The sequence below is a fragment of the Centroberyx gerrardi genome, chromosome 2 (assembly GCF_048128805.1).
Source record: "Centroberyx gerrardi isolate f3 chromosome 2, fCenGer3.hap1.cur.20231027, whole genome shotgun sequence".
Taxonomy (NCBI): domain Eukaryota; kingdom Metazoa; phylum Chordata; class Actinopteri; order Beryciformes; family Berycidae; genus Centroberyx; species Centroberyx gerrardi.
Genome location: NC_135998.1, coordinates 26,303,149 through 26,327,230, shown reverse-complemented (window position 1 = coordinate 26,327,230; position 24,082 = coordinate 26,303,149). Strand labels below are relative to the sequence as shown.

Below are 24,082 nucleotides of genomic sequence, written 5' to 3'. Positions count from 1 at the left end.
CACAGTCTTCAGCCTGTCACGTTGTCTCTAGTTTGCTAAAACCAGCCGTATTCAACAGTAGGACTGGTGGCAAGCTTCTATCACATTCCCAACACAAAGCCGCTGTAGATGTATACACCTTGCACTGCAGCCTATTAACATGGTACAATTATCCACTAACTACAATAAACTTTAACCAGCATCTTAACTTAACTTCTCAGGTTTACCCCATACATTAAATCCTGCACTCATCTAGGAGATATTACTTTGCTAGATTGTGCTTTTAATAAGCTCTTACCACTGTTTCTCCAGCTACTCTTCTCAAAAATTGTTATGAATGATTGAGTTTCTTTTTTAAGATGATTAGATTGAGAGATAGAGGGATTATGGCATTGTTGCTTTATGGTATACTATATAGTAGAGGGTGATGGGAAACATGGGAGAAAGCGAGGGAAGGCCATATGACAGCAGGTGGAGGGACAGATTCATCAAAATCATCATATCATGAGTACATGGCAGTGGCCTCAGCCCGCCAATCAGCAGAGCGCACAGTCAGTGATTCTGTGTTGCAGTCATGTTCAGCTAAATGACGAAAAGTCACAGCATGGAGATGTTTTGAGTGACATAATCACTACCAATTCCCCACTATACCAGCCCAAGTCAAAATGCAGACCTGTGTAAGTAGCAAGTTACAATTAAAGAAAAAATGAATCAATAAAACATGAGTTTATTGTCTTAATAAATTCAATTTTTATTTTTCAGCAAAAGCGATACAGATAAAAGATCTCATTGACTGAAGTCTAGATGTTTGGCATTCTAAAAAACATTTTATTCACTTAGAAAGGCACTTTACAAATGTGACTTTGGGACAGTATAAGGGTTGGAATGAAATAGAGACAAAACATCAAATAAAGCAATATGTGAAACTACACCAGGGGAGGTGACAATGATGTTTGGCATTACAAAGCTCCCAGAGGTTCCTGACCTAATTACAGTATCTAGACAGTATCTAGACAGGTCTAAATGGCTGGGAGAAATCTTTAACATTGTTTCTCTTGGCACTAAAAGGACAGCTTGGCGTGGGCACAAACACCAATGAAATACAGTGAAACATCAATGCTCAAATTTCTTAGCAGAGTATCTCAGTTTGTACAAACATTGGGAAGCGGCCTGTAGCTCTGTGTGTGTCAATGGGGCAGTGACATTCTCCTTCTCCCAAAATGCATGCGCTACTATTAGGACATATTTAAAAAAATATGTTTTAAGTGAAGCATCGGTTGTGTTCCTTTCAGCTCAAAGCTTTGACAGCTGTTACAGTCTTGTAACTACTGTACTTTACATACAGGTGACTCACCGCTGGCCAGACTGCTTAACATTATTGTCCTGGAGCAGCGACATGTTTAGGTGTGGGTGATAAGAGAGTGGGTGGCATGAACAGAACACAACAGTTTACAGAGTAACACACTGAGGGCAGTTTCACATTTTGAAATTCATGACATTTATTTCTATGATGCAGTGTGTGTGTGTGTGTGTGTATGTGTTTAAAGGGGATCACCGCTCCATTCAAGAATTTGAAGTTATTCCTGTGGTACAGGACGATGCTATCCTTCCCAAAGCCACAGACCATAAAAATAAGATTCAAACTTGTGATGATACAAGGTATAAAATATGAAGCTGCTCCATAGACAGTGAATGAATAAATGTCTTCAATTCTGAACCAGAAAATGTACTCTTGTCCTCAGAAAATCCCTCTGGGTGCTCTCCCATCGTTTCCAATTCACTCTCTGTGGAGCAGCCCCGGTCTTCTTCTGAGATGACGACACAAGTTCAAGTCCTAGTTGTCTGGTTTGAGGTGCTATGTGTTCACAAATATTGACTGGATTGTCCTAGACGTAGACCATAGGAATTAAATGTATGGATTCTTTAACTGAGCGGTGTTCCCCTTTATGGTCTTTTGTAGTGCAGTGCTGTGTGTTGGAGGACTTGCGGGGGGGGGGGGGGGGGGGGGCTCTATGCCTGGGCTAGGGCTTGTTTGAAGTCTCGGAGCAACATGGAGGCCATGACGCTCTTGTCTGTGTTGATGGTAAGAAGAGCGGTGGAGGACTCTCTCAACTCCAACGACACCAAGACCAGGGCTCCACTGCTGACCGTCCTGCCTGCAAACCTGGAGGTAAACAACAGCACATGGTGAGCTGCATGGACTGAACCGCCACTACAGAATGACACTGACCTGCACTGTGGGAAAGACAGTCCTGAAGTGACATGCAGAAATACAGACCAGCAAACAAACCCAACAGAAATCTTTAATCAAGCTGGTATCATTTAATGACTGCGTCCTAACTGTAACTACTGCCATCTTTAAACAGAGAATTTATACCGGCATAAAGCCGAATCTGTCCTAGCTAAGAATTCTGTGTAAAGATGATCATACCAGGTAAAAGGTAGATAGAGAAGCCTGTGGAAATTGATCATGATTAATTCTATCCCGGCTCTGCTACTGCATTTTTATCATTTTTAGCTGGGTCAGCTGGGTAAAGATGGCTATGTTTCCATACAACTGTCAGGGGAACTTTAGAAATGTCACCAAAAATAAAACGAAAAAGTTGTGTTTACATCAGCTGGGTTGGAGTGAACAAACAAAAGAATAAAACAAAAAATGCACTTAGCAATGTTCTAACATTACAGCATACAACAAGAACAGCTTTATACATGGGAGCAAAAGCGTGTGTGATATTTCTTGGAGGTCATTTTACTGACAACATTACAGAACATGCAAAGCCACCTTTGAACTGTTGTGCAATGAGACTGAACCATTCATCGGGCCGATCATGCCAAACCTGCTATTTATTTTTTAAAATGTTTCCATCACTAATTTTTGCATAATTTCTTTATCAACAAAAAAAAGTTTCCATCTCAAGTGAGTGTAAAAGATTTTGCCATTTTATAGAAATGTCCTGTTTCCAGTCAGCTTTTCTAATTGAATGCAGCATAATTCACATAAAAATACTTGAATGTGAAACCAGCCTGTGGCTGACTACTACATCAATGGACAGCTAATTAAGTTGCAGGTACATTAAAAGAGAGATGAAATATCAATGTGGGTGCTAAGCCATAAATCTACACACTTAACTCACATCACCCCCCCCCCCCCCCCCGAACACACACCCCACTCCCCCCTGACCCGTAAATCCTCAAATTAGAAAATTCTCTAACACCACAAACCTTGTAATTACCCAATATTAGTGAGAGTGTGAGACAGAAAAGGAGAACGATGTGACAGGACACAGGGAGAGCAGAGCTATAGGCAGACAGTCTATTATCCCAGCTGACTAAAAAGCCATTAGGGGTGAGACACGCCCTTTATGCCAATCAAACAGAATTTAGCCTGTTTTTATGGAGTGTGTGTGTCTATGAGTGTGGGAGCCTAGGGACCCGTACGGGGGACGCCCTGTCCCACCCGCTCCTTCTGGGGCACTGGGAGAATTCTCAGTTCATTGTTTCCTTGGATACCGTCCCTGCAGACTGGGGGCAAATCTGGGCGCACATGGTCCCCATTGAGAGCGCTAACAAGAGGCAGACAGGGGCTATGACCCAGCCTGACCCTCTTTTAGGGCGACAGAGCTGAGCTGGGCCCCCTCTCCCACTCCCCTCTGGTCCTCTGCATCTCTGAGCCTCACGTGGCTAACTCCCGGCCATCTGCCTCCATTTAGCACTACATCCCTGGAACAAAGACCCCCCATGGCACCCCGCTTAGGCCTGACAAACAGCCCACAAAGAACCCCACTTAGGCCTGACTAAAGCCCATGAAGAGCCCCCGCAGGTTGGCCTGTGGACAGGCGCTGTCACAGAGCCCCGCTACGCTGCGCGATGGGAGTGACGAGCACGTCCACCAATTAGCACACACACATTAAGGACAGGGAGAGGGATGCTGAGGGGGAAACGCATACACACTGAACCACACGCGCTCGCAAACCCAGTCTGTCTGGGTGTGTCTCTGGGGAGCTGCTAAATTACCATCAAAAGAGGAGAGGGAGTTTATCAGGGAGCTCTCAGGGAGAGGAGAGAGAGTCCTCCTCAGGCTTAATTAAAATATTAGCCACTTCAGCAGGAAACACAATCCATTGAAAAAGAGGAGTAATCTCTGTTTCCTCTAAGTCCTCTCAAACACACTTCCCCTTTGCTCCGCTCGCACTTCTCTTAATAATTCAGCAGTTGCATATTAATCCAAATTACTAATGGTGCAAATTCAGGATTTGTCAATTAGACCAATGTCATGGTTCATTCCAACCTTTAAAAAACCATGAGCATATTAAACCTATTTGTGCAGAAAACAATGGCTTCTTCATTCTTATTTCATGCAGACAGTATTCAATATACGAACACAAACACATGTATAAACACATACAGGGTCCTTGTCTGTCCAGTTCCCTCACCCCTTCTCTTTCGTGCCCCCACTGTCAGCAGCCTAAGGTGTCTATGTGGTCCCTGTGGCTTTGCTAATGGATTTAGGATATAAATCTATCATTTACTCAGCCAGTTAACACTCTAGCCCGAGGCTGCTTTCATTCTGTCTCAGGAGACATGGGCTGCTGTGGGCCTTTGTTTATGTGTGTTAATATGAGTGTGTGAAAGACACAAGAGCGTGTTTTGATAGTATTTGATTTCCAAGCACATTTGTTTGAATATTCTTAATTTTCAGTTTGTGTGTGTGTGTGTGTGTGTGTGTTTGGGTGCAGAGACCAAATCTATATCAGATCTAGATCTATAGTCCAACACAAAACTTGTGTGCATTTTTAAGGACTAGGAGGGAAAGTTTAAGGACTACCGGGCCTTAAACGGGTCATTGGTATTCCCCTGCACTCTTCACACACTGGGCTAAACACTGGATTAATTGCAGTGTATGGAAAGAAAAGCAAAGCATAACCCCTGGACTTAGAGCAGGCGGATTGGCATCGATCGGCAGGGCTGCGGCTAAGCATCACTCTCCAATTATCTGTGATTCTCCTCAGTGCAGAGAGCCTGTGTGTGCCATCTGCCTCCCCTCCACCCCGCCATTGCAAACACAAAGTGGGCTTCACCTTTACATTCACCCTCACACAGAGAGAAGACACAGGCCACCGAGGCTTCAGCTCAACAACCGAGAATACAGGACTTAACCCGCAGCACACACACCCCTTGTCTGCATCTGAAGTAAACATTTGACCGGAGAAGTGTAAATGTACATTCCACTGTGATGTTAAATGGTTTGGCTGCAAGGCATCTTTGAAAAATTGCCTACCCCAGCTCCCAAGCATCAGTGTAAAACAACAAAAAGACTAAAACGCATCTTGTTTTCACCAAAACCACCCTGGCTCTATTCTAACCTCGGCATCAGAAAAAAAGCTGAGGCCAAACGTGTGGCGGCTGCAGTTGGATGCTATTGTTCCATCCTGATTCCTGGCCAGGTGGACAAGTGGAGGAGTGTCCTTCAGCTGGGTGGTCAGTGAGGCCAGACCAGAGCCGAACACAACTGAGCAGACTCAGACCAGGCAGATGGCCAGAGCTATTAGCCCCTATTAGAACCGGGGACCCTCCACACATCTCCAGAGCACGGCCATACGGACACACCACACCGCTACACTGGAAGGGCAGAGGGGCAGACGGACATGAAAGGTAGGGAGAGGACAAATGCAAACTACAAGGAGAGGAGAGGGACAACATGGGAAGAGGAGAGACTGGCAATTCCAGGGCCTTCCAACTCAACAAGGACACAAGGCAAATGTGTTACCTATGACTGAGTTAAACGTGGCACAGATGTAAATGCGACTGCATGTCGTCATCTTCATCGTTCTCATTAATGACCCACATTTCTACAGTTATGTGGCGTACTTTGCATTAAATAAAGGCAGATCATAGGCCACAGTGCCAAATCTAAAATCTAAAACAGAGAGACCAAAGGTTTATAAGTCAGGTTAAACATTTAATAAAGGATAGTCAATTCAATTTTAAATAGGAACAAGAATTCAACTCCACTAAAAACGGGAAAATTCACAGTGTTTAGAGAAACATAATCAAATTATATCAAAGTATAAAGCAAAGAGAAAGCATAGCTTATAAATCAAGGGGTTCAGTTTTTTGAAAATTAGGCTCTAACCAGAGGGATTGGCAATGCATGCAAAATTCGATCAAATTTGCTTTCAAACCGACTGAAAAATAGAGCACATTTATTCTATTCCGCCTGTTTAGACATAAACAAGAACAGCGTTTTCTACATTTGCTTTCCTGCTTGATTTATTGCCATCCTCCTTTCCAGCAATCAATTTCTGTGTTTCAGTGGCATCCCCCTCTACTCTTCCCAGAACAGTGTTTGGGAAAAGCAGTGCTGCACCCTGCTGATCAACAAGGGGAATGCAGGATCCAGAGCAGCAGAGGAGAAGGCAGGCTGTTGCTTTGTTATACCTGTGTTAACATGGTAAGATGGCAACTCCAATACTGTAACATTGAAATCTACAATATTCCTCACAGTCGCACAAGAAGCATTATCAATATGTGTTGAAAACTGTATCGTACGATAGCTACTTACAGGAATCCATTCCAGTCCATTATTTCTACATCAAACCCAAACGCTCTCTCCTCCAATAGGGATTCTTTGTGTGCTCTTACCTAGACTAGGAAGCCCTTTCCCTGGGGAGATCAGAGGGAAAGAAGAGGGGTCCGGGATGGAGGTCACCTCACACATCACATTTAATGCAGAATGACCTCCACAATAAGCTCTCAGTGGGTGTATCCGATCAGATCGATCACTCTGGCTGCGTGTGTGACTGTGTTCAAAGCACGTGCAGCATCAATACACAAAAGACTACACTGGTGGTTTTATTTTCCCCAAGATTGGGTTGGGATCCAGAGTTGGGACGAGGGAAGATTAAATTCTAACAGATCTAACGGCAGTCCGCAAAACTTGTTGGAGTTGGAAAACCACAAAATCAAAGCACCGTGGCACCACAGTAATGACAAATAAAATATCTAGAACCTGTACAGTTATTGCTGGCAAATTAAAGACCTAAAAGGACAGATTTAGAGGCGTTCTAGTGAGAAACCAGGACTTTATCTGGATAAAGAAAACAAACAAACATCCTTTTCTGACTTCTCTGTGTCCACTTGTCCACTTTCAAAGACAAGGCCTTCAGATCTGCCCATTACATTTGAGGAGAGAAGAATGGAGGATTTTGCCAATGAGCAATTCCATCACCTCCAGGACACCACAAAGGGAGCAGTGGACAGAGTGGGAGAGAGTGTCTTCATTATAGGACCAGAGGACAATGTTGGGAGACTGGCTTCCTCTTTAGCCGTCACAGAAGCAGGAGAGAGATTGATAGCATGGAGTCATTTGTGCTATTGGTTATTCCAAATGAAGTATGGGCTTATTGGACCCAGGCCTCTCCCACCGGCTAACATTGATTTCCACTCACTCTTTCAGCTCTCTGTGCCCTTGTGCTAGTGTCTCCCTCTTACTTTTTCACTCTCCCTCACCGTCCCTCATTTATATTTCCCAACTTCCCCTATTTCAACATATTTTCATCTTTCCTTCATTCACTCGTGTCCATTAATGGCAGTTCTACCCCAGACTAAATCTATAAAGCAATTATCACCAACGGTAGACCGATGAGACGCGGAGACACGGCGAGGCAACAGAAGGCGACAAAAGCCAAAAAGACGGACGGACAGAGAGAGAGAGAGACAAGTAGGGAGAGGACGGAGCGCGTCGCAGAGGGATGGAGTGAAAGACAAAGAGGAAGTGAAGGAGAGACAGCAGTGCGGAAGGAGAGACAGATGGGGGGGGGGTGCAGAGATGAAGTGAAAGAGAGACAGAGCAGGAAACAGAGGGAGAGAGGGAGGTGTAATTATCTATCAGGTGTTCGGGTGTGCGTGACAGAGGAGGAAGCTCATTAGCACACTCTGTGTACACCAATTACACAGCCAGGCTTCTCAGGGCATTCCCCTGGCATGTCTGTCTGAGGCTGCCGGGGACACACAGCCGCCTTCACTCTGACACACACACACACACTTTAGCAAAAACTCCACATAAACCACACTAATAATGGACACGTGTATGCAAGCGCACCTGCCTCCACACACAGTACAGAGTCAGTACAAACACACACAAAATTGACTCCATTTATCGATATTTGTATTTTACGCATATTCATGTGCAATCTGCAGCCAAACTAAGATCTCACTCTGCATTCATCAACCTTCCAGTTATGAGGCGGCATTCGTACCTTCCTGCTGCTGCCTGCATAGATATCATGTTTGCAGGGTTGCACTTGTTCACAAGTTCATTAGCATGCATTCAAATAGTATTCTGCCCAGCCACATACCTCTACATTCAATTCCTATTGATTTGACTGCTAGTCAGTTTCCTGGTTGCAGAATCCACAAACATCTGAAGTCAAAGCGGTCAGGATGGAGGATGAGCACTGCTTTACTGTAGCCTAAAGCCTAATGCCAAGGTCACACTACATCATACTACACAAACTGTAGCCAGATCTTAGGCCTCATTTGGGCATCTCAACTGGAGTCTGTGCTGACTCAGCAGATTTGGGGCAGTCAGGACTGTCAGTTGGCACAGATGCTCTTGTAGTGTGAGAATGGTGAAGGACTGAATCTTCTGCCTCCTGATCCAATCGATTCACTTATTTTAAACATGTTTGATTTTTATGACTCAAGTCCGGACAAATCTGGAGGAATTTCTGTAACGGCAAAGATACAAATCTGACAACAAAGCTTGGCAAGAGGCAATGACTGCAGGACCCGCAAAAATATAAAAGCATGGAAAAGGAGTGGTGATAATAACTGCAGCGTGTAGTCCGCTGTGCCATTCACATTTTCCCCACTAGCCCACATAAACTGCTTTACCTTCTACTTTGCCTCGTCAGTGCAGATGCACAAAACGCATTATAATTCAGTAAGCACTCGGGGTGTGAAACTTTTTCTATCGGTTCAATTTGGGAATTTGTTTTGCGTCCAAATTTGTATTCGGGTAAAACTTAAACTGGGCGCTGTCTAGATCGCAAATCAGCAGGAAATTAAAAAAACAACAACCTCTAAACACGGCAAAAGATTTCTGGCGTATTTACACTTTTTAATTAAGACTATTAAAACATACTTATCAAGCTGGATGAAGTTTAATGCAAATGAAACTATTTGAAAAGCTGAATTTCAGTGAACAACAATAACCTTTAAATAAACCCACTAAGTCCCACTACCACCCCACTTGACTGTCGGTTATAAATTGAAAACTTGAAGATCCAGGAAATTAAAACAAAGTTGCACACAAATTTAATGTTATTCAAGTCAGATTTGGAATACATTTCTAGTGACTGGATTTAGATTCAATGAGTATACCCCAATCTCTAATTACTGCAACTAATTTAGCCTAATAAATATTGACTATTCAACTCCTTGTCTGTCTTCCAATTTCTCATTACAGAACTGTGCATGTTTGAAAGCTGCATTAGAAATCCTTGTGGATCCAGTCATTCAATGTGCAATCCTCTCTCCTGTCCTTACTGCCTAGTGTGCGCACCTTTCTGACAGCTGACAAGGAATTCTGTAAAGACCCGTCATTTAGTGTGAAACGCTCCCCGTTTTCACAGTCAGTTAGGATTTTAAAAGTCTTGTAGTCTGTGGCTGGCATGAGACACATGAATGATTTCCACAGCAGTGATTACAATTGGATACAATGGTCGCAAAAAAACAAACGAAACAAAAAAAAAAGCAACTCGCATTCAGCTTTGTAACATCAGGTTGCATATTAACCAGTAAGCAGCAGTAAGTAGCCTGTGTAATCTGGACAAATTAAATCAGCAAAATGCACAGGCTTCGATTTTTAGGCATATGACGAAGTGTATAGATTTGCATGGTTTTATGAAATAGAAATCATTTGTTCTGAGTTGAAAATTTCTTGTTGAGACTGCAATGCAAAACATGCATAGCAGTTTGCACTATAAACATGACAATTATCTAACCTTTATGTACGCTATAAGACTAATATGAAAACACTGCATATCTAGTCTAAATATGCAATAAAATCGGATGTTTACACACTGTCTTGAGATATTAAAGAAAATATATATGCTCAGATCCCATGTCTAAAACTAAGAAAAACAAATGTGCTTGTATTTTGCTTGAGAAATGAAGTCCAACGCATGGAAACAGATATATGGATTATACTTGTGGGGTGAATGGCATGTGAGTGCGTTTCTGGGCATTTCACCTGTGGAAGTCGTTCTGACCGGACGACACCACTCCTACGTTGGCCACAGATAGGACCTGCTTGCTGAGGGCCTGGCTGGAGGCGTTTTCTGCTGCCATGGTGATGGTTGCCGAGGTCTCGTTCATGCCCAGCAATTTACCTGATTGGATGGAAAATGTTTACATGTCAACTGACACATGAACTTGTGCTAAATGAAATTGACTTGTCTAGTTTACACCTTGTATAGACTATATATACTTGCTTGTTTATACTTTTTCTGAATAATCAAGAAAGAAATTGTATATATGCTGTAGTGACCTTTGACCTAAAACCAGACAGTGGATTAGAAAACCAGGCCATCTGAAATCAGAGGATCATGACGTTGCTCTTTAGGTTCTGATGAGAAATAAAATGAGGGTAACTGAGTAACTGTGTGTCTCCATCAATAATGCAAATGGAGACATACAAAGACATATTCAATTTAAGGCAAGGGGGCAGTTCATGTGCACTTAGTAATGAGGAAGGATGTGAGGGAAAGAATGGAGATAAATATGCACAAGTCAGGTAGACATAAAAGAGGTCTTAAAGGCAAACATAATGAAAACCTGTTAATTGAAAGAACTAATTAACTTCAGTCTATCGGTATAAAGAAGCGATTTGCTGGAGAGAAACGGGTAGGTCTAGCAAACCAAGCTATTCTTCTATTCAGTCCCTTTTTGTCTGATAGCAAGGTGTATTCAGTAGAGCTCAAAATACAGGGAATGAAGATTAATTAAGGCAGAAGCGGCATTTAGCAGGCACTTAGAGCAGACTGATGGCTTGGATAAGAGTATGCCGCAGTTATGTGCCTCTACAGGTGGAAGGGTGGGGGGTGGATTTAGGAAATGCCATAAAATGGCTTTTATTTTCTTCAGTAACAAAGGTAGCAGATGTTCATTAGAGGCAGGTTATTATTAGACACAGCAGGATTTTATTCTATCCGCATATTTATCCAAACTATCTCGATTGAATAATGTATCACACTGTAGAGAAGAAAAACACTTCTACTATCTATACAAATTCTATAATTGAACATTTAAACCTACAATACCTTTGTCATTGAAACATACAATATGGTTATGTTATTATGTCTGTGTGATCTATTGTTGATGGTTGCTTTTTCTGTCACAATTTAACCACTTTCTATCGCCAACTTTTAACCAGAAATGTATTTGCTAAAACAAAGTCTCCCAGGCAAATGCAAGAAACAATACTTTTATCTGAGACCAGGTGCTCATTAGAAATGTTATGGTAGTCTAAAATATTTAGACACAACAGAAATGCAATAGAATGCAATGCAATTCTACAATAAATGAAAAGGTAATATCCTACCAGTTCTCCACTTGCTAAAGATGTAAACTTTTGACGCAATAAGAAATATTGTAACAATTATGCCGTCAAGTGCTTGACGTTTCAGCCATTTTCCAACTATGTAACGTTTCAGAGTAAGTGGCCATCTAAGTTTATGACAAGTCGCTGTAATCTTCTAACAAGAATCCATTTTGCAAAAATGGTTTAGTCAGCTCACCTTGCTCCTTGCAGAAGTCCTGCTCTGTGATGGTAAAGGGCATCAGTAGCTCTCCGACTGCAGGCTGGATGGACACACTAAACTGATCGTCCTTTGTGCTGAGAGAGGAAAACAATACAGGAGTTAAAGCCCATTTTTAGAGTATTTAAACTAAGGGGACTTAAGGGATTATTGTAGTGTAGGAAAATCTTCACAACTTTCATTCACAACATGTCATTTTCTTCAGTGTTTAAAAACAATGCAAAATGCAAAGCATTTAAAGCGTCCAAATATATTTCATAACTTGTGTTTAGCAACCTTAGCATTCCAGTCCTTTTTTATAAGAAACATGTCTTAAATCCAGGGAAATAGACATATACAACATTAGTAGTGGGAAAAGTAGTATTTCATAATTGCGCACCACTGTTTTAATTTCCAATTCCACAAACTTATGTATGAATATGTGTGCATACATGTTTCATATTTTGATAAAGATATGCCATGGTATTTTAATGTATTGTTGCTTTCTGAATTGGGCTTTTCAATTTCCCCAACCTCTGCATGATTAAAACTGTGTTCTTCAAAACACTCTTCATCTGAATGAATGAAATAAGAGGTGTGTGGTGCTGCACATTGCACACTTGTGTGTATTTACGTTTGTTTGTGTATTAAATGTTTCTGTTCTGTTTGCCCTGCAAACCACACTTGGTGATTGGCATTTTGGGCCGGATTGATTCCCCCATCCAAAACAGATTTTCTGATAAGGTTATTGATTGGTTGAGCAGTGGTGCCAATGGCATTCAGCAAGTTGATTTGGGCCGGGCTGATTACTGGAGGAATAATTGTTATTCCAGTGAACCAGAATCAATCGTGGCTGATGTCTCACCTGGGAGCACTGGCACAGCGAAGGTAGGAAGAGGAGAATTAACAAAGAAGAGATGAGAGAGGAAAGCAAAAAGGTAAGGGAAGAAGCAAATGGACTTAAGAGAAAGAGACAAGTAAAGGAGCGATGGTGATGAATCTGAAGACGAAGTATGAGAGCAGAACAAACACTAGGACAAAGTGATAGAGAAAAAGATGTACAACTGAAGATCTGAGAGGAGAGAACAAGCTAGTTGTTGAAGCCTGACTGCATATGAGTGTGTGTCAGGTTGTCTTACCACAACTGGAAGTTGGCTGCTTGTGTCGAGTCGCTGAAGTCAATACCCACGGAAACAGTCACAGAGGCCTCTGGCTCCAGCCGCTCTGAGAATGGAAAAGAGGGGAGGAAAGAGGAGAGGAGAAAAGGAAGAGTGAGTGACAAGGGCAGAGTGCGCAGAGCGGGGAGGGATGGAGCAAAGGGAGAGAGGGGGGGGGGGGGGGGCAACAGAGTGGAACAGACAGGCATCCACACCACTTGTGTTTTCTACTTCACAAAGCAAGGCCACCGTGTGTGAGAAATCTATCCTTCAGTCTCATTCCCCACACCATTCCCCACAAAAAAACATGAAGGACTAGCATATTTCCAAAACAACAGGCTTGTCAAAGAGAGCATCAGCATCAAGAGAGATGGGGTGAGAGAGAGAGACAGGGGGGAGACAGAGCGGGAGAAATGAGCATGCGAGCTAGAAAGAGAGTTAAGTGTAGCCAAAATGCTAAAGAAAGAAGAGACAGCGTCTGGACAGTTGCATAGAGGAGGAGGGGGAGGTAAGGATGAGAAGAAGACAGATAGACAGAAACATCCTCCACGCTTCCCCAGTCAGCCTGTGCTTCTCTCTCTCCACGGAGCAGGGCTATTTTACTGTATAACTCTTTCCACAGACATAGAGGAGAAGACCGAGGGCTCCAGAGGAAACCCTCCGAAAACAGAGCCATCATAGACTCACTTCCAATCCAGCCTTCACAGCTTCTCTAAGTAATGTGCTCTCTCTTTTTCTTGTTTTACCTTTTTTTTTTTACACCCTCCCTCTCATTCTCCCTGGTCTTCCTCAACTTTTCTGTCTCAATCTGAACCATTAGATGAAACACCATTTAGAATTAGAAACTCACGCAATATAAGGTTGCTTATTATATGAGTAAAGGATAATAAACTACAAGGTGAGTGGTTACTGAAATATAATGATCAACGAGGGGCTAAGAACCTATCGATTCAAACCAGAAAGATAACCACACAGCCTTCTACCAGTACTTTCATATTTGTTCTAAAATAGGGGTAAATATAAATTAGTATAATATAAATAATAATAGTATAATATAAATTGGGTGAGGCCTACTGCTTTGAGTAGCAGGTATAACAGCAAGTTGCCTCAAAAGAAAAATGCAATCACAGATTCCTGAAATCAGTTGTCCTCAATAGTTCACTGCCTTGAAGTTACACCGTTACCATTTAAACAGTGATAGATATATATCGCTACGTGCTATATGCTACATGCATACCGCAATAAACAGTGAACTTCTGCACTTCTGTATATTAATTAATGTAAAAAATGTATCAATAAATAACTTAGTTAAACAGGATAAAGCTCACAAAGTAAATTGCTGTTTTATTTATTGAGTTTGGAGTACGCAGTATTTAAGACAGAAGACATGCTAGTGTCAGCTGGCAACAGTCAAGTAACAGGTAGTGAACAAGCAGTTGGCAACAAAGCTGTTAAAAGGATAAGGGATTATCTTGCTGGAAGTCAACAGTGAATAAATCACAAATAATAATGTATTCTAGAAAAGTTGAATCAACAGCACAAAGTGGAAAAACACACTTTAAAAGGAGCAGTTATGGAAAAATAATGCACTATGTAGAGGTATTGTGCGATACTTTTAGATAACTAGACACCTCGTTGTGTATTATCCCTGACATAACATACACAGAACGATGCTAAATAAACTATTGCCTGTGTTCATCCTCTGCAGCCTATCCAAACCAACTCCAGCCACCCCCTCAAGTAGCCAAGCTCAATCGATCCAAATTACCCACTGTTTGGCTGCTTGAGTTCCTTCAATGCCCAATCAATCCCTTGCAATTGACGGTTTTAACGTGCTCGAGCGCACACCAGCCTTTGAGTGTGTGTGTGTGTGTGTGTGTGTGTGTGTGAGAGAGAGAGAAAGAATCCTTGAGGGAGCAATGGACGCAGGGGTATACTGAGTGTAGAGATCATAGAAATGGGTGAGAAGAGATATGGAGATAGTTCTATGTTTGTTTGCCCTGATCAATACACATGAACTGGGATTAGCTGAAGTAATATTGGCTGTTCTAGGCTTGGGGGAATTGGAGAGGGGCATTTGTTGGCCTGATAGCAAACAGGCAGAGAGGTTTATGATATGGTAATGATCATTTAATGTCTGTCCAAGGAAAATAATCGAGGCACAGCTGCAGAAATTCCAGAAAGTCACAGAAAGCCATCATACCTATAGATGGGTCCTATGGAAGACTAGGAGCAACATCAAACATTGCGCAGATTAAAAAGAATGTGGTTGTTAAAGTTAGTAGACAAAAATTCACTTGAGCAGTATGATGCCATCAAATCTGCAACTACACAACATATTTCTACCCATTGACTGAAAAGTCTGATTTCTTTGCTTTGGATCATTATCCCAAATAAAGTAACATAAATACTTGAGAACTTAAGAACTTGTACCAGCTCTAAGGCTGGATGGTTAGTTAAATTTAATGACAAGCGTCGAAACCTGCCCAGCTTGTTTAGGGGATTAGTAAAATAGACATAAAAGAATCGATTCTCTGGAGCTAATTTCAGTGCCAGAAGACCTCTATTCCCTATTTGTTTACATAGGAAGTGAGCAAAGTTAGCTGGACAGCTGAAGTTTTTCCACTATTTTGTTGTCTATGTTCTCGTCATAACGGGTAAGCTGACCAATGGTCCAAATCCCAAAAATGTGGCGTTTACCGTTTGCTCTCTGGGTTTTTTGATGGGTTAAGAGTGAACTGTTTGGTGCTCATACTCACCGATGGTGTTAAAGCAGTGGATGTTAATGCTAGCGGGGCTCCGGTCTCCTATGTGGATCTCCTCCAGGCTGTGGTCAGAGCTGTTGGTCAGTGTGACCTGTACTGCCACCATACTGGGCTGGTACAAACAGGGCTGCCTGGGGAAATGGTACTGAGCTGACAGACCCTTCCCTGTCATGTGGTGAAGCAGCTCGTGGCTCTTCACAGGGCCAAACGTTGGGATGTTCACCTAGAGGGACACGAGAGAGAGAGAGAGAGAGAGAGAGAGAGAGAGAGAGAGAGAGAGAGAGAGAGAGAGAGAGAGAGAGAGAGAGAGAGAGAGAGAGAGAGAGAGAGAGAGAGAGAGAGAGAGAGAGAGAGAGAGAGAGAGAGAGAGAGAGAGAAAGAGATAAATGTTTGTATCATAAACATCAAGAACCACTGATTATAAGTTTGATTTCATAACATTGTGCAAATAGATACTTTGTATACATCTGTAGACTGATTATCAGAGAAATAAGCTGCAGTATGGACTGGATCGATGTCTAGAAGTAGAGAAGAAAGGAGGAGAAAAATAATACATGCAGAATATTGCCCAGAAGAATGCGTAGAGCTCTCCACATCAACACAATATCCAGGGACAGGCTTATAAATTACAGTGCTAATGCATCCACACAAGTATATAAAAGAGGACAGATAATACAAGAATCTCCGGTCTTCCCATAATTAACATCACCTATATTCATGCAATTCACCGTATCCAATCAGTGGCCGGGATGCAGCACTTCTGAGTGGAGTGGGGCAGGGTTGGCTGATAACTTAGACCCCCCTCCCTCCATTCATCAACTCTGTGGTGTAAAGAGGGGGCCATTTTTAGAAATGTCCTCAATCAGCCCAGTTAGATGAAAATGGGCTGGATGTGTAGTCAAAGCAGGCTGAATAAAAACAACCCCTAATGAATGGAAACACAAGAGCCTGCATGGGCCAAACCTGCCATTTGGAGTCCTATTTAAGGGGCTTTTACCTTTTCAGGGGCAGGAAATTGCATTACCTTAGCTAGGACGAGGGAGACAAAAAGGTGGAAGAGAATTCGAGGGTTTAAGTATTTGCTTTTGAGTTATTTCCCCCCCCAACATTAGCATCTCTTGTTACTTGGATGAACAATGTTCACACTTGGTGGCTTTCAGTTTTCCACTTGACAGTGGCAATGGTGTGCTCTTGTCAAAAAGGACCTGTAGGGTGGGTGGACCCACACAAAGCAGCACAACAGCATCTACTAGATGGATTGTACTGCCAAAAATAAGAATATTCACATCAACATATATGCACCATGAAATTCAGACACACCTCTACTGTATCTATGTCTATGTCAACCTTTAAAAGCAATAAAAACTATTTACTCTTCATTAAAAGTGAAAGGTCCCTCTGTCACTGACTGACAGCACTGTCTAAACATCAGGACTAATACGGCCTCTTACCATACTCTGGGACACTTAGCACTGGAACACAGACACAGCTAATACTCAGAAAGATGTATACCATCCTGGTGCAAATTAACATGGAATGAAGCGGTGCAAAAACAGTGATTTAACATGTCAAAAAGAAAAAAAAAGAAAAAAAAAGCATTAAAAAAAATCATACACTACAAGCCACACAGATCTGTTTTCCTGGAGGAGTAGCAAGATTGACAGAGTGGAGGTCAAAGATGTAAGAAATATCATGCAGCACGATGTGAAAAAATATGTAAAGCAACAACCAATAGTATAAAAACAGATCCTCGTAAATCAGTGTCTAAAATCATAAGCGAGGCGTGTGAACTAATTAAGCTAATTGAGTATGATTAGAAATATGATATGAAGAAACACACCATGCAAGCATGCAGGCACAGTCGTACGGCACACGAGTGTTGAGAAGTGTCAGTGTACATTGTGTGATTAAAGCTGGTCATGGGGCCGGACATACTGAGAGAATCAGTTCGACATACAACAAGCACTGAGGAGGAGAAACTCAATGTGTTCTCTCTAGAGAGTGAGAGCGTTTAGCAGAAGTCAACCGGGCCCACGAGACAAGGTTTGATAGCTTAATTGTTGTTAAAATAAGAGATATACTTTGTGAAGTCTCTGTCATAAAACACGAAACTGTTTCACCCAACCTGAGGCTTCAAACTATGAGGAGTATCAGTCGAATCAGGTACAGAATGAACTCTGTCCGATCAAAACAAGACAGTAACAACACAATCTCCTCGCCCCCCTGACAGGCTAGCAGTTTCTCTTGTGACCGGCCCACCCAAGCGCCTCCGAAGGGGGTCAAACAAACATTTGCTGCCATGCTGTAACGCCGCGGCGCCCTCGCACTCGCCCGTCACGCCGCCGCCAAGCCTGCAAATTTATTGGGCCACTTTTGGATGTGTCAGAGCAGTCGATGTCGATAAAGCTGGCCGTAATGTTTGCCACCCCTTCACAACGGAGATTTACCTCCCTGACAGACACATCCTGCCTCAAGGTCCTGTCTGTCGCCTCGCCCCGAGTCGGCAGGAGGGAGAGGAGGGGGGGGGGAAGAAGACAGGACAAGGCTTCAAACTGCTTATTATCACCAATTTGACACAGTGGACAGTAAAAACCTGACACCAGTGTCCACAGAAGCCCCCTCCCCCCTCTGTCCATTGTTGTCCTGTTAAGAAGCACATGTCCACAAGACCTGAAGTGTAAATAAGAGAAGGAGAGGGATCTAACCTTGACTTCCCTGTCAGTCTCGCTTTCATTTTTTTTTTTTTTTTTTCTTGGGGTTGGCTCCCATTCTCCACCCTGGCCAGGAAGGAGGGAGGTGACAATGAGGGAGGAAGTTGATTGAGAGGCTCTATTATGTATCAACTTAAAGGAAGCTCCTGTGATGGATGACACAGACGCCAGTCACCTTCAGAGCCCGGACGCCACGCTCCCAGCATCCTCTCTGGCAAATGACCTGAAAATCCCGCTGACATATTCAAAAGGGCTAACCGTAGCCGGGCAGCCTTGTGCCGTGTGCATAAGAAGGCCAATTTAAAAGGAAGGGGTGTGGGGAGTACAGAGATGTATGGGCATGTATTGAAAATCCATTTCTGTTTTTCAGACATTGTCTGCCTGGAACTTCAGGGACAGGATTTCATTATGCTGTAAAACGGTTGGGGGGACTGAGGTAAGGGACATGTGTTTGACTTTAGGGCCTAATTGTTCCCTTCACTCAGGAGATGACAATTAATTGAGGGGCATCAGAAAGACCTTGAATGCAAATTGAATTAAATAAATGTTACTACAGCCATCTAAAACTACTTTAATCCAACAAGAGTCTCTCCAGTGCATATAGACAGAGATTAGTTAATTTATGCCAATTTATCACTAAATCAGGTATTCAAAAATGATTAATGTTGAATTTTTCTATTAAACAATATTAGCAATAACGGACCACTAATATTCAGTAACAACAGTGCCCTTCATCTTGCTTTCTAAATATTGTTAACATACAATACTGCCAGCAGGTCCTTTGTGTTAGTCTGGGTTCTACGACTTTCTATTAAATTGCTTCATATTATATTCCAAAGTACATCTGTATATAAATCAAGAGATATTCTTCACCCTTGCTCCTCTCATAGATCACTATCAATGTTACAGTATTCAGCTTCATTTGTGAATGACAAAGACAAAACATGAGGTACATAATGTATACAAAGCTAATGGCTACAGTACATGCCAGACACGAGCCGCACAATAGCAGAGTGGGTCGTTCATGAGGGAATAGATATGGCAGAAGATTTAACTATAAAACAGGCTGTAGCAAAGAGAAATGTCAACACTGCGTTTGGGTATTAGAAGTCCAACTCAACCACAACCACAATTTTCACAACAAATACTCAAATATGATAGGTCATACAGCCAGACTTCTTTTTAGAGCCATGTTAGCTATGAAAAGGCTAATCCAGATCCTAGCTAACAATAATCTAGTCTAGATTCTTGCATAGACATCCTCAAGATGTGACTGTTTTGTACATAAAGTTCAGAATGGAGACAATGTAAAGGGAAATCTTAACAGCATACTGTGCGGCAAAAAGCAGCTGGTCAAAAACAGATTCTAATACAGTGCTTTCCTCTTTGGGGCATACAGCAAAGAAAGGTTATGTAAAAGCTCAATGTTGCACTCAGATTTAACTTAATACGTATTAGACACAGCCTGCTCGATTTCTATAATAAATATTTTCCAAGGAATCTATTCATTGGCAAAAGCAAATCACTGACTTTCTGAAAAAGGGCTGATGCTTTGATTCACACAAAGTGCAATTATTTTGGTATTGGTCTTGAATTTGAAGTACCAACATCATTTTCACACCACAACTGGCTTTGTTTATGTATGCTGCATTAGAATGAAGACATTTTTCCACTTTCAAATTGATTGAGCTCTTGGCGTGAGACCTGACAGCACAGACAACTAAACATGTATTTTGAAGCTGTAAGTGCTTTCCTTATATTTTCCATCAACTGTAAACATAGCGGCAAAATGAACCTACTGAAGTTGGATCTGAGAGAAATACATTCCATCACCAAGTTAAACCCTTCAAGAGCATATGTGTTGTGATCAGTTAAATAATCTAGGATTGAGACATTAATTAGATTAGACTAGATCTGATAAATAATTAACTAGTTAAGTGGTTTGCTGAGACAACTTAAAGTCTAATTTGTTGCAGCAGACAATAAAAACTTCAAGAAAACCTGCTCTGTGTGGTTATTCAGTAATAATCCCATCTGTAGAAGTAACAAGCTGACATTTCCAGACACAGAAAGAGCAATCACACATACGACTATCAGGACTCTGAGGGAGCGCTAGCTTGACCTCTAGATCACCTTGGAAAGAGACAAAGGGGATTGACAAAAAGGACTCTGCAGTTTTCTGCTGAGAGAACATGAAGGTTCTGGTAATCTGATCTTTACATGTATATACACCCTTGCAAACTTGCACTCACATATAGTTACTAAAAGAAATGAATAGGAAAAAGTACTGCAACAGCTGCATTAATACACAAAACACAAACATTTCCCATACTCCCACACAGCTCAGATGCACTGCATAGGCGATCACACTGACTAGCTATTTCCTTGTGGGCATTTATTCCTATTTAAGAGGCAATCTCCCCGGTTTGAGTGGCAGCAGGAGGTTTGGAGGGCAGGGGCTGCTATATTCGTGGCGCTGAGAGTCCTTTTGCTGATTCATAATTAGACATGAACCCGGAGCGCCCAGTACGGGGGGAGGTCAGAGGGGTGAGGAGGGAGATGAGGGAGGAGGGGGTGAGCTGGCGCCCGCCTGATGGGCACCAAATGAACAAATTATGATGGCCCCCTCTGGGCGTGATGGGGTCAAACGCCCTGCGCCCCGCCGCTGACAGTTCAATTTCCCCCCAACGCAGCCCCATTCGCTGACTGCTAATTATGAATGAAAAGTTATCAGCCTCAGCCACCCCACCATACACACGGACAGCGGTCGGAAAGGGTTTGGGTGGGGTGGGGGTGGGTGGTGGGGGATTTAAGAGGCATTTGTGAGAGATCCTAATGTCAAAATGTTATTAGAGAGAGCGGTAGCATGCAGAGGCTGGGGAGAGGAGAGAGGAGAGGAGGAGGAGAGAAAAGAGGAGGGGGGGTCAAAGACAGTGACCAGGGTTAATCTAAATGCCTTTGATAACCATGCAGTAATTCTCTAAAAGGGCCCGAGCGCTCAGCTGAGACAGACTCACTGCCTCTGTGGGCGGATTGCTGAGAAATAGAAATGACACTGGGGCCAGTGTGTGTGTGTGTGTGTGTGTGTGTGCGTGTGTGTGTGTGTGTGTGTGTGTGTATGTGTGTGTGTGTGTGCGTGCGTGCGCGCAAAAGAAGTCTGTTCTGATATGTGAGTGTGTGCATGCATGTCTCAGAAACTGTGGGGAGGGGTGCGGGTGTGAATAAAGGTGTGAGGTTATTTACCCTTGTCTATGAATCCCGATGCCCATCATGTATTTATGCATAGGATTGACTCTAAATCAGATGTTGATGTGCAAAAAGTTCCCTGTTCTAATCTGCATTTCTATTCTCTATTACTCCCTGGCCTTCACCTGAGGAGGAGAGACTGACTAACAAGCCCCACGCTGCATAAACACCCCGGCCTGAGAGCAGCTGTCAATCATACTGACTGACAGGCCGGCAGGACTGATGGGCAGACCCAGAATATAGAGCAAGTAGCCATGGAGCGAAGCACAACAGCAGAGCAGGGGCAGCAGAGAGGCTGTTCAGACGGTTGGTGAAGAGACGTTCTCGGCTGAATATTCAAGGCTTGTACAGTGAGCACACATCCAGAAGTACATGAAAGTAAACAAATTAACATACAAAGTTCATACAGATTTTTCAAAAACCCAATCAAAACACATCCAAAGCATGTTCAAGGTGGACTCTCAAAGTTTTCTGCCACCACCCCTTATCCCCAGAAATGTATTTACCCTCATTTAGAATGAATTCTAGCTGCTTCATATTTAGATGCATTTAGTGCTTGGAATAATATTCCAAAGGGAAATATCAACAGTCTGGTAATCTACCATACACATCTTGTCACAAACCTCACACAGTATGTAAGAGGATATGTGGCCAAAATGGACCTTACATGACTTGACTATACAATAAGTGAGTGTATTTGTCCCAGTACTTGGTCGCCTGACATTGGCAGCACTAGATGCAAACTAACATTTTTTTAACATTATTTTAACTGCCAAGCAAGCAAAGAAACAAATAACAACAGCAGTACAGTTTTCACTCACAAATAGCTTTTATCATAAGTACAAAGTTTGACTTCACAGTAAAAAAAACAAACAAATGCACTGTCACTTTGCCATTTTCTGAATATAGTTAATTTGCTAAGGCAGCAGTGAATTTATCGGATTGAAGATTAAAAGCACCAACAATGAAGCACAAAATAATTCACATTCAAGTACTTTACAAACCTCAAAGATCCCACATTTTCCAGGATGCCAAGTACTAGTATGAAGGTTGAATATAAGAATGAGGATTCACATCATTCATTTTCTAATTTGGCGTCTTTAAAACAATAGTTACAAAAGACCTGGCTACGAGACAGAAAATAGACACAGCAACAGCAGAAAGAATGGTCTGGACATTTTCCTCCCAGGGGGAAACAAGACAAAATACACAGACATACAGACCAGCTCACACATACTGAGGAGAGAAAGGAGCCGTCACACTAGGAAAGGTCAACCATCAGATATACACAGTACAGAGACACAAGGGACGCAACATCTGACAGAGAGAGATGGAAGGTGACAGAGAGGAGGAGAGAGAGAAGAAAGAGAGAGAGAGAAACGGAGGGGGTGGACTTATGGATGAGAGACAGAAACGGAGATTTCAAGGGTGTGAAAGAGAAAAAGACAATGTGGGGTGAGAAAGGGAGACTATAAAAGATACAGGAAACAGGGAGAGCAGTTGCACCATCCTGGCTGGTTATAAATATAAGGAGGTAGAAAAGGTCAATAGCAGAAACGTTCCACAGGGGAGCGAGGCTCATTTCACCATCTCATATGCTGCTCTGCTGTTCTGTCAGTGTCAGACAGAAAGGAACAATAGACTCTCAACACACACTGATGGAGGAAATGTCATCCTGTGTGTCTCCGATGCAGACACACACACACACACACACACACACACACACACACACTAACCTGCATGGTGGAAGAGATGTTGGAGAGAGAAAGGCCTTCCAGGTCTGACAGCAGGCTGGGAGAGAGGACGGAAGACTTCGGTGCCGTCAAGGGTGCAGGAGAAACTGAGGGATCCAGAGGAAACACAAACTGAAAACAACCACTTAGAGCGTATTAACCTCGCTAAAACCAGCCTCATGTCCTTTAGCTGGTGAATTGATTAATCAATCTGGAAACTGAGTGATTTACAGTAGTAGAGAGCAGCTGAACTCACAGTCATCTAGATCCAGCAGAGACACTTCCTTCTTGGACTTCACTTCCACCTGAAAAACAAATACAGCAACATGACAATCAGCAGCATAAGAGGAGCGGGCAACTAACAGGAGACGAGGGAGTAAGAGAAGGGGACAAGGGAGAAAAATGACAACTCAAACAGTATTGAAATTGTGTGAGCGTGCTATTCGGTGGGTAACATGTTTCAATTTCACTGACAGTGTCTCTCAAGACATGACACATTCATCCCCAAAAATAGATACTCTGCATACTTCGGCAACATCTCTGGAATTTGCATTGACCAGTCATGCACACTGTCATGTCACAACCGATACACGCCACCTCCGGCGACTAAGGCGGGCTTGTCAGGTGTTGACTTGTGGGAATTACGACACGCGCCTCTCGCTCGCACCACAACAGGCCCAATAAAAACGC

At 42.7% G+C, this 24,082-nt stretch overlaps 1 protein-coding gene across 1 annotated transcript in view; it reads right to left on the bottom strand.

Moving 5' to 3' along the window:
• Window positions 1–716: 716 nt before the first annotated feature.
• The window catches only part of ap3b1a (adaptor related protein complex 3 subunit beta 1a), a 52,941-nt gene continuing 29,575 nt past the window's right edge, over window positions 717–24,082 (bottom strand). The window contains exons 21-27 of the mRNA XM_071901711.2: window positions 23,649–23,697; window positions 23,396–23,499; window positions 15,697–15,925; window positions 12,920–13,004; window positions 11,781–11,878; window positions 10,235–10,373; window positions 717–2,143 (exon numbers count right to left, since the gene is read on the bottom strand). Coding sequence (XP_071757812.1) covers window positions 1,990–2,143; window positions 10,235–10,373; window positions 11,781–11,878; window positions 12,920–13,004; window positions 15,697–15,925; window positions 23,396–23,499; window positions 23,649–23,697 — 858 coding nt within the window. The 3' untranslated portion in view covers window positions 717–1,989. The remainder of the gene's footprint in view (window positions 2,144–10,234; window positions 10,374–11,780; window positions 11,879–12,919; window positions 13,005–15,696; window positions 15,926–23,395; window positions 23,500–23,648; window positions 23,698–24,082) is intronic.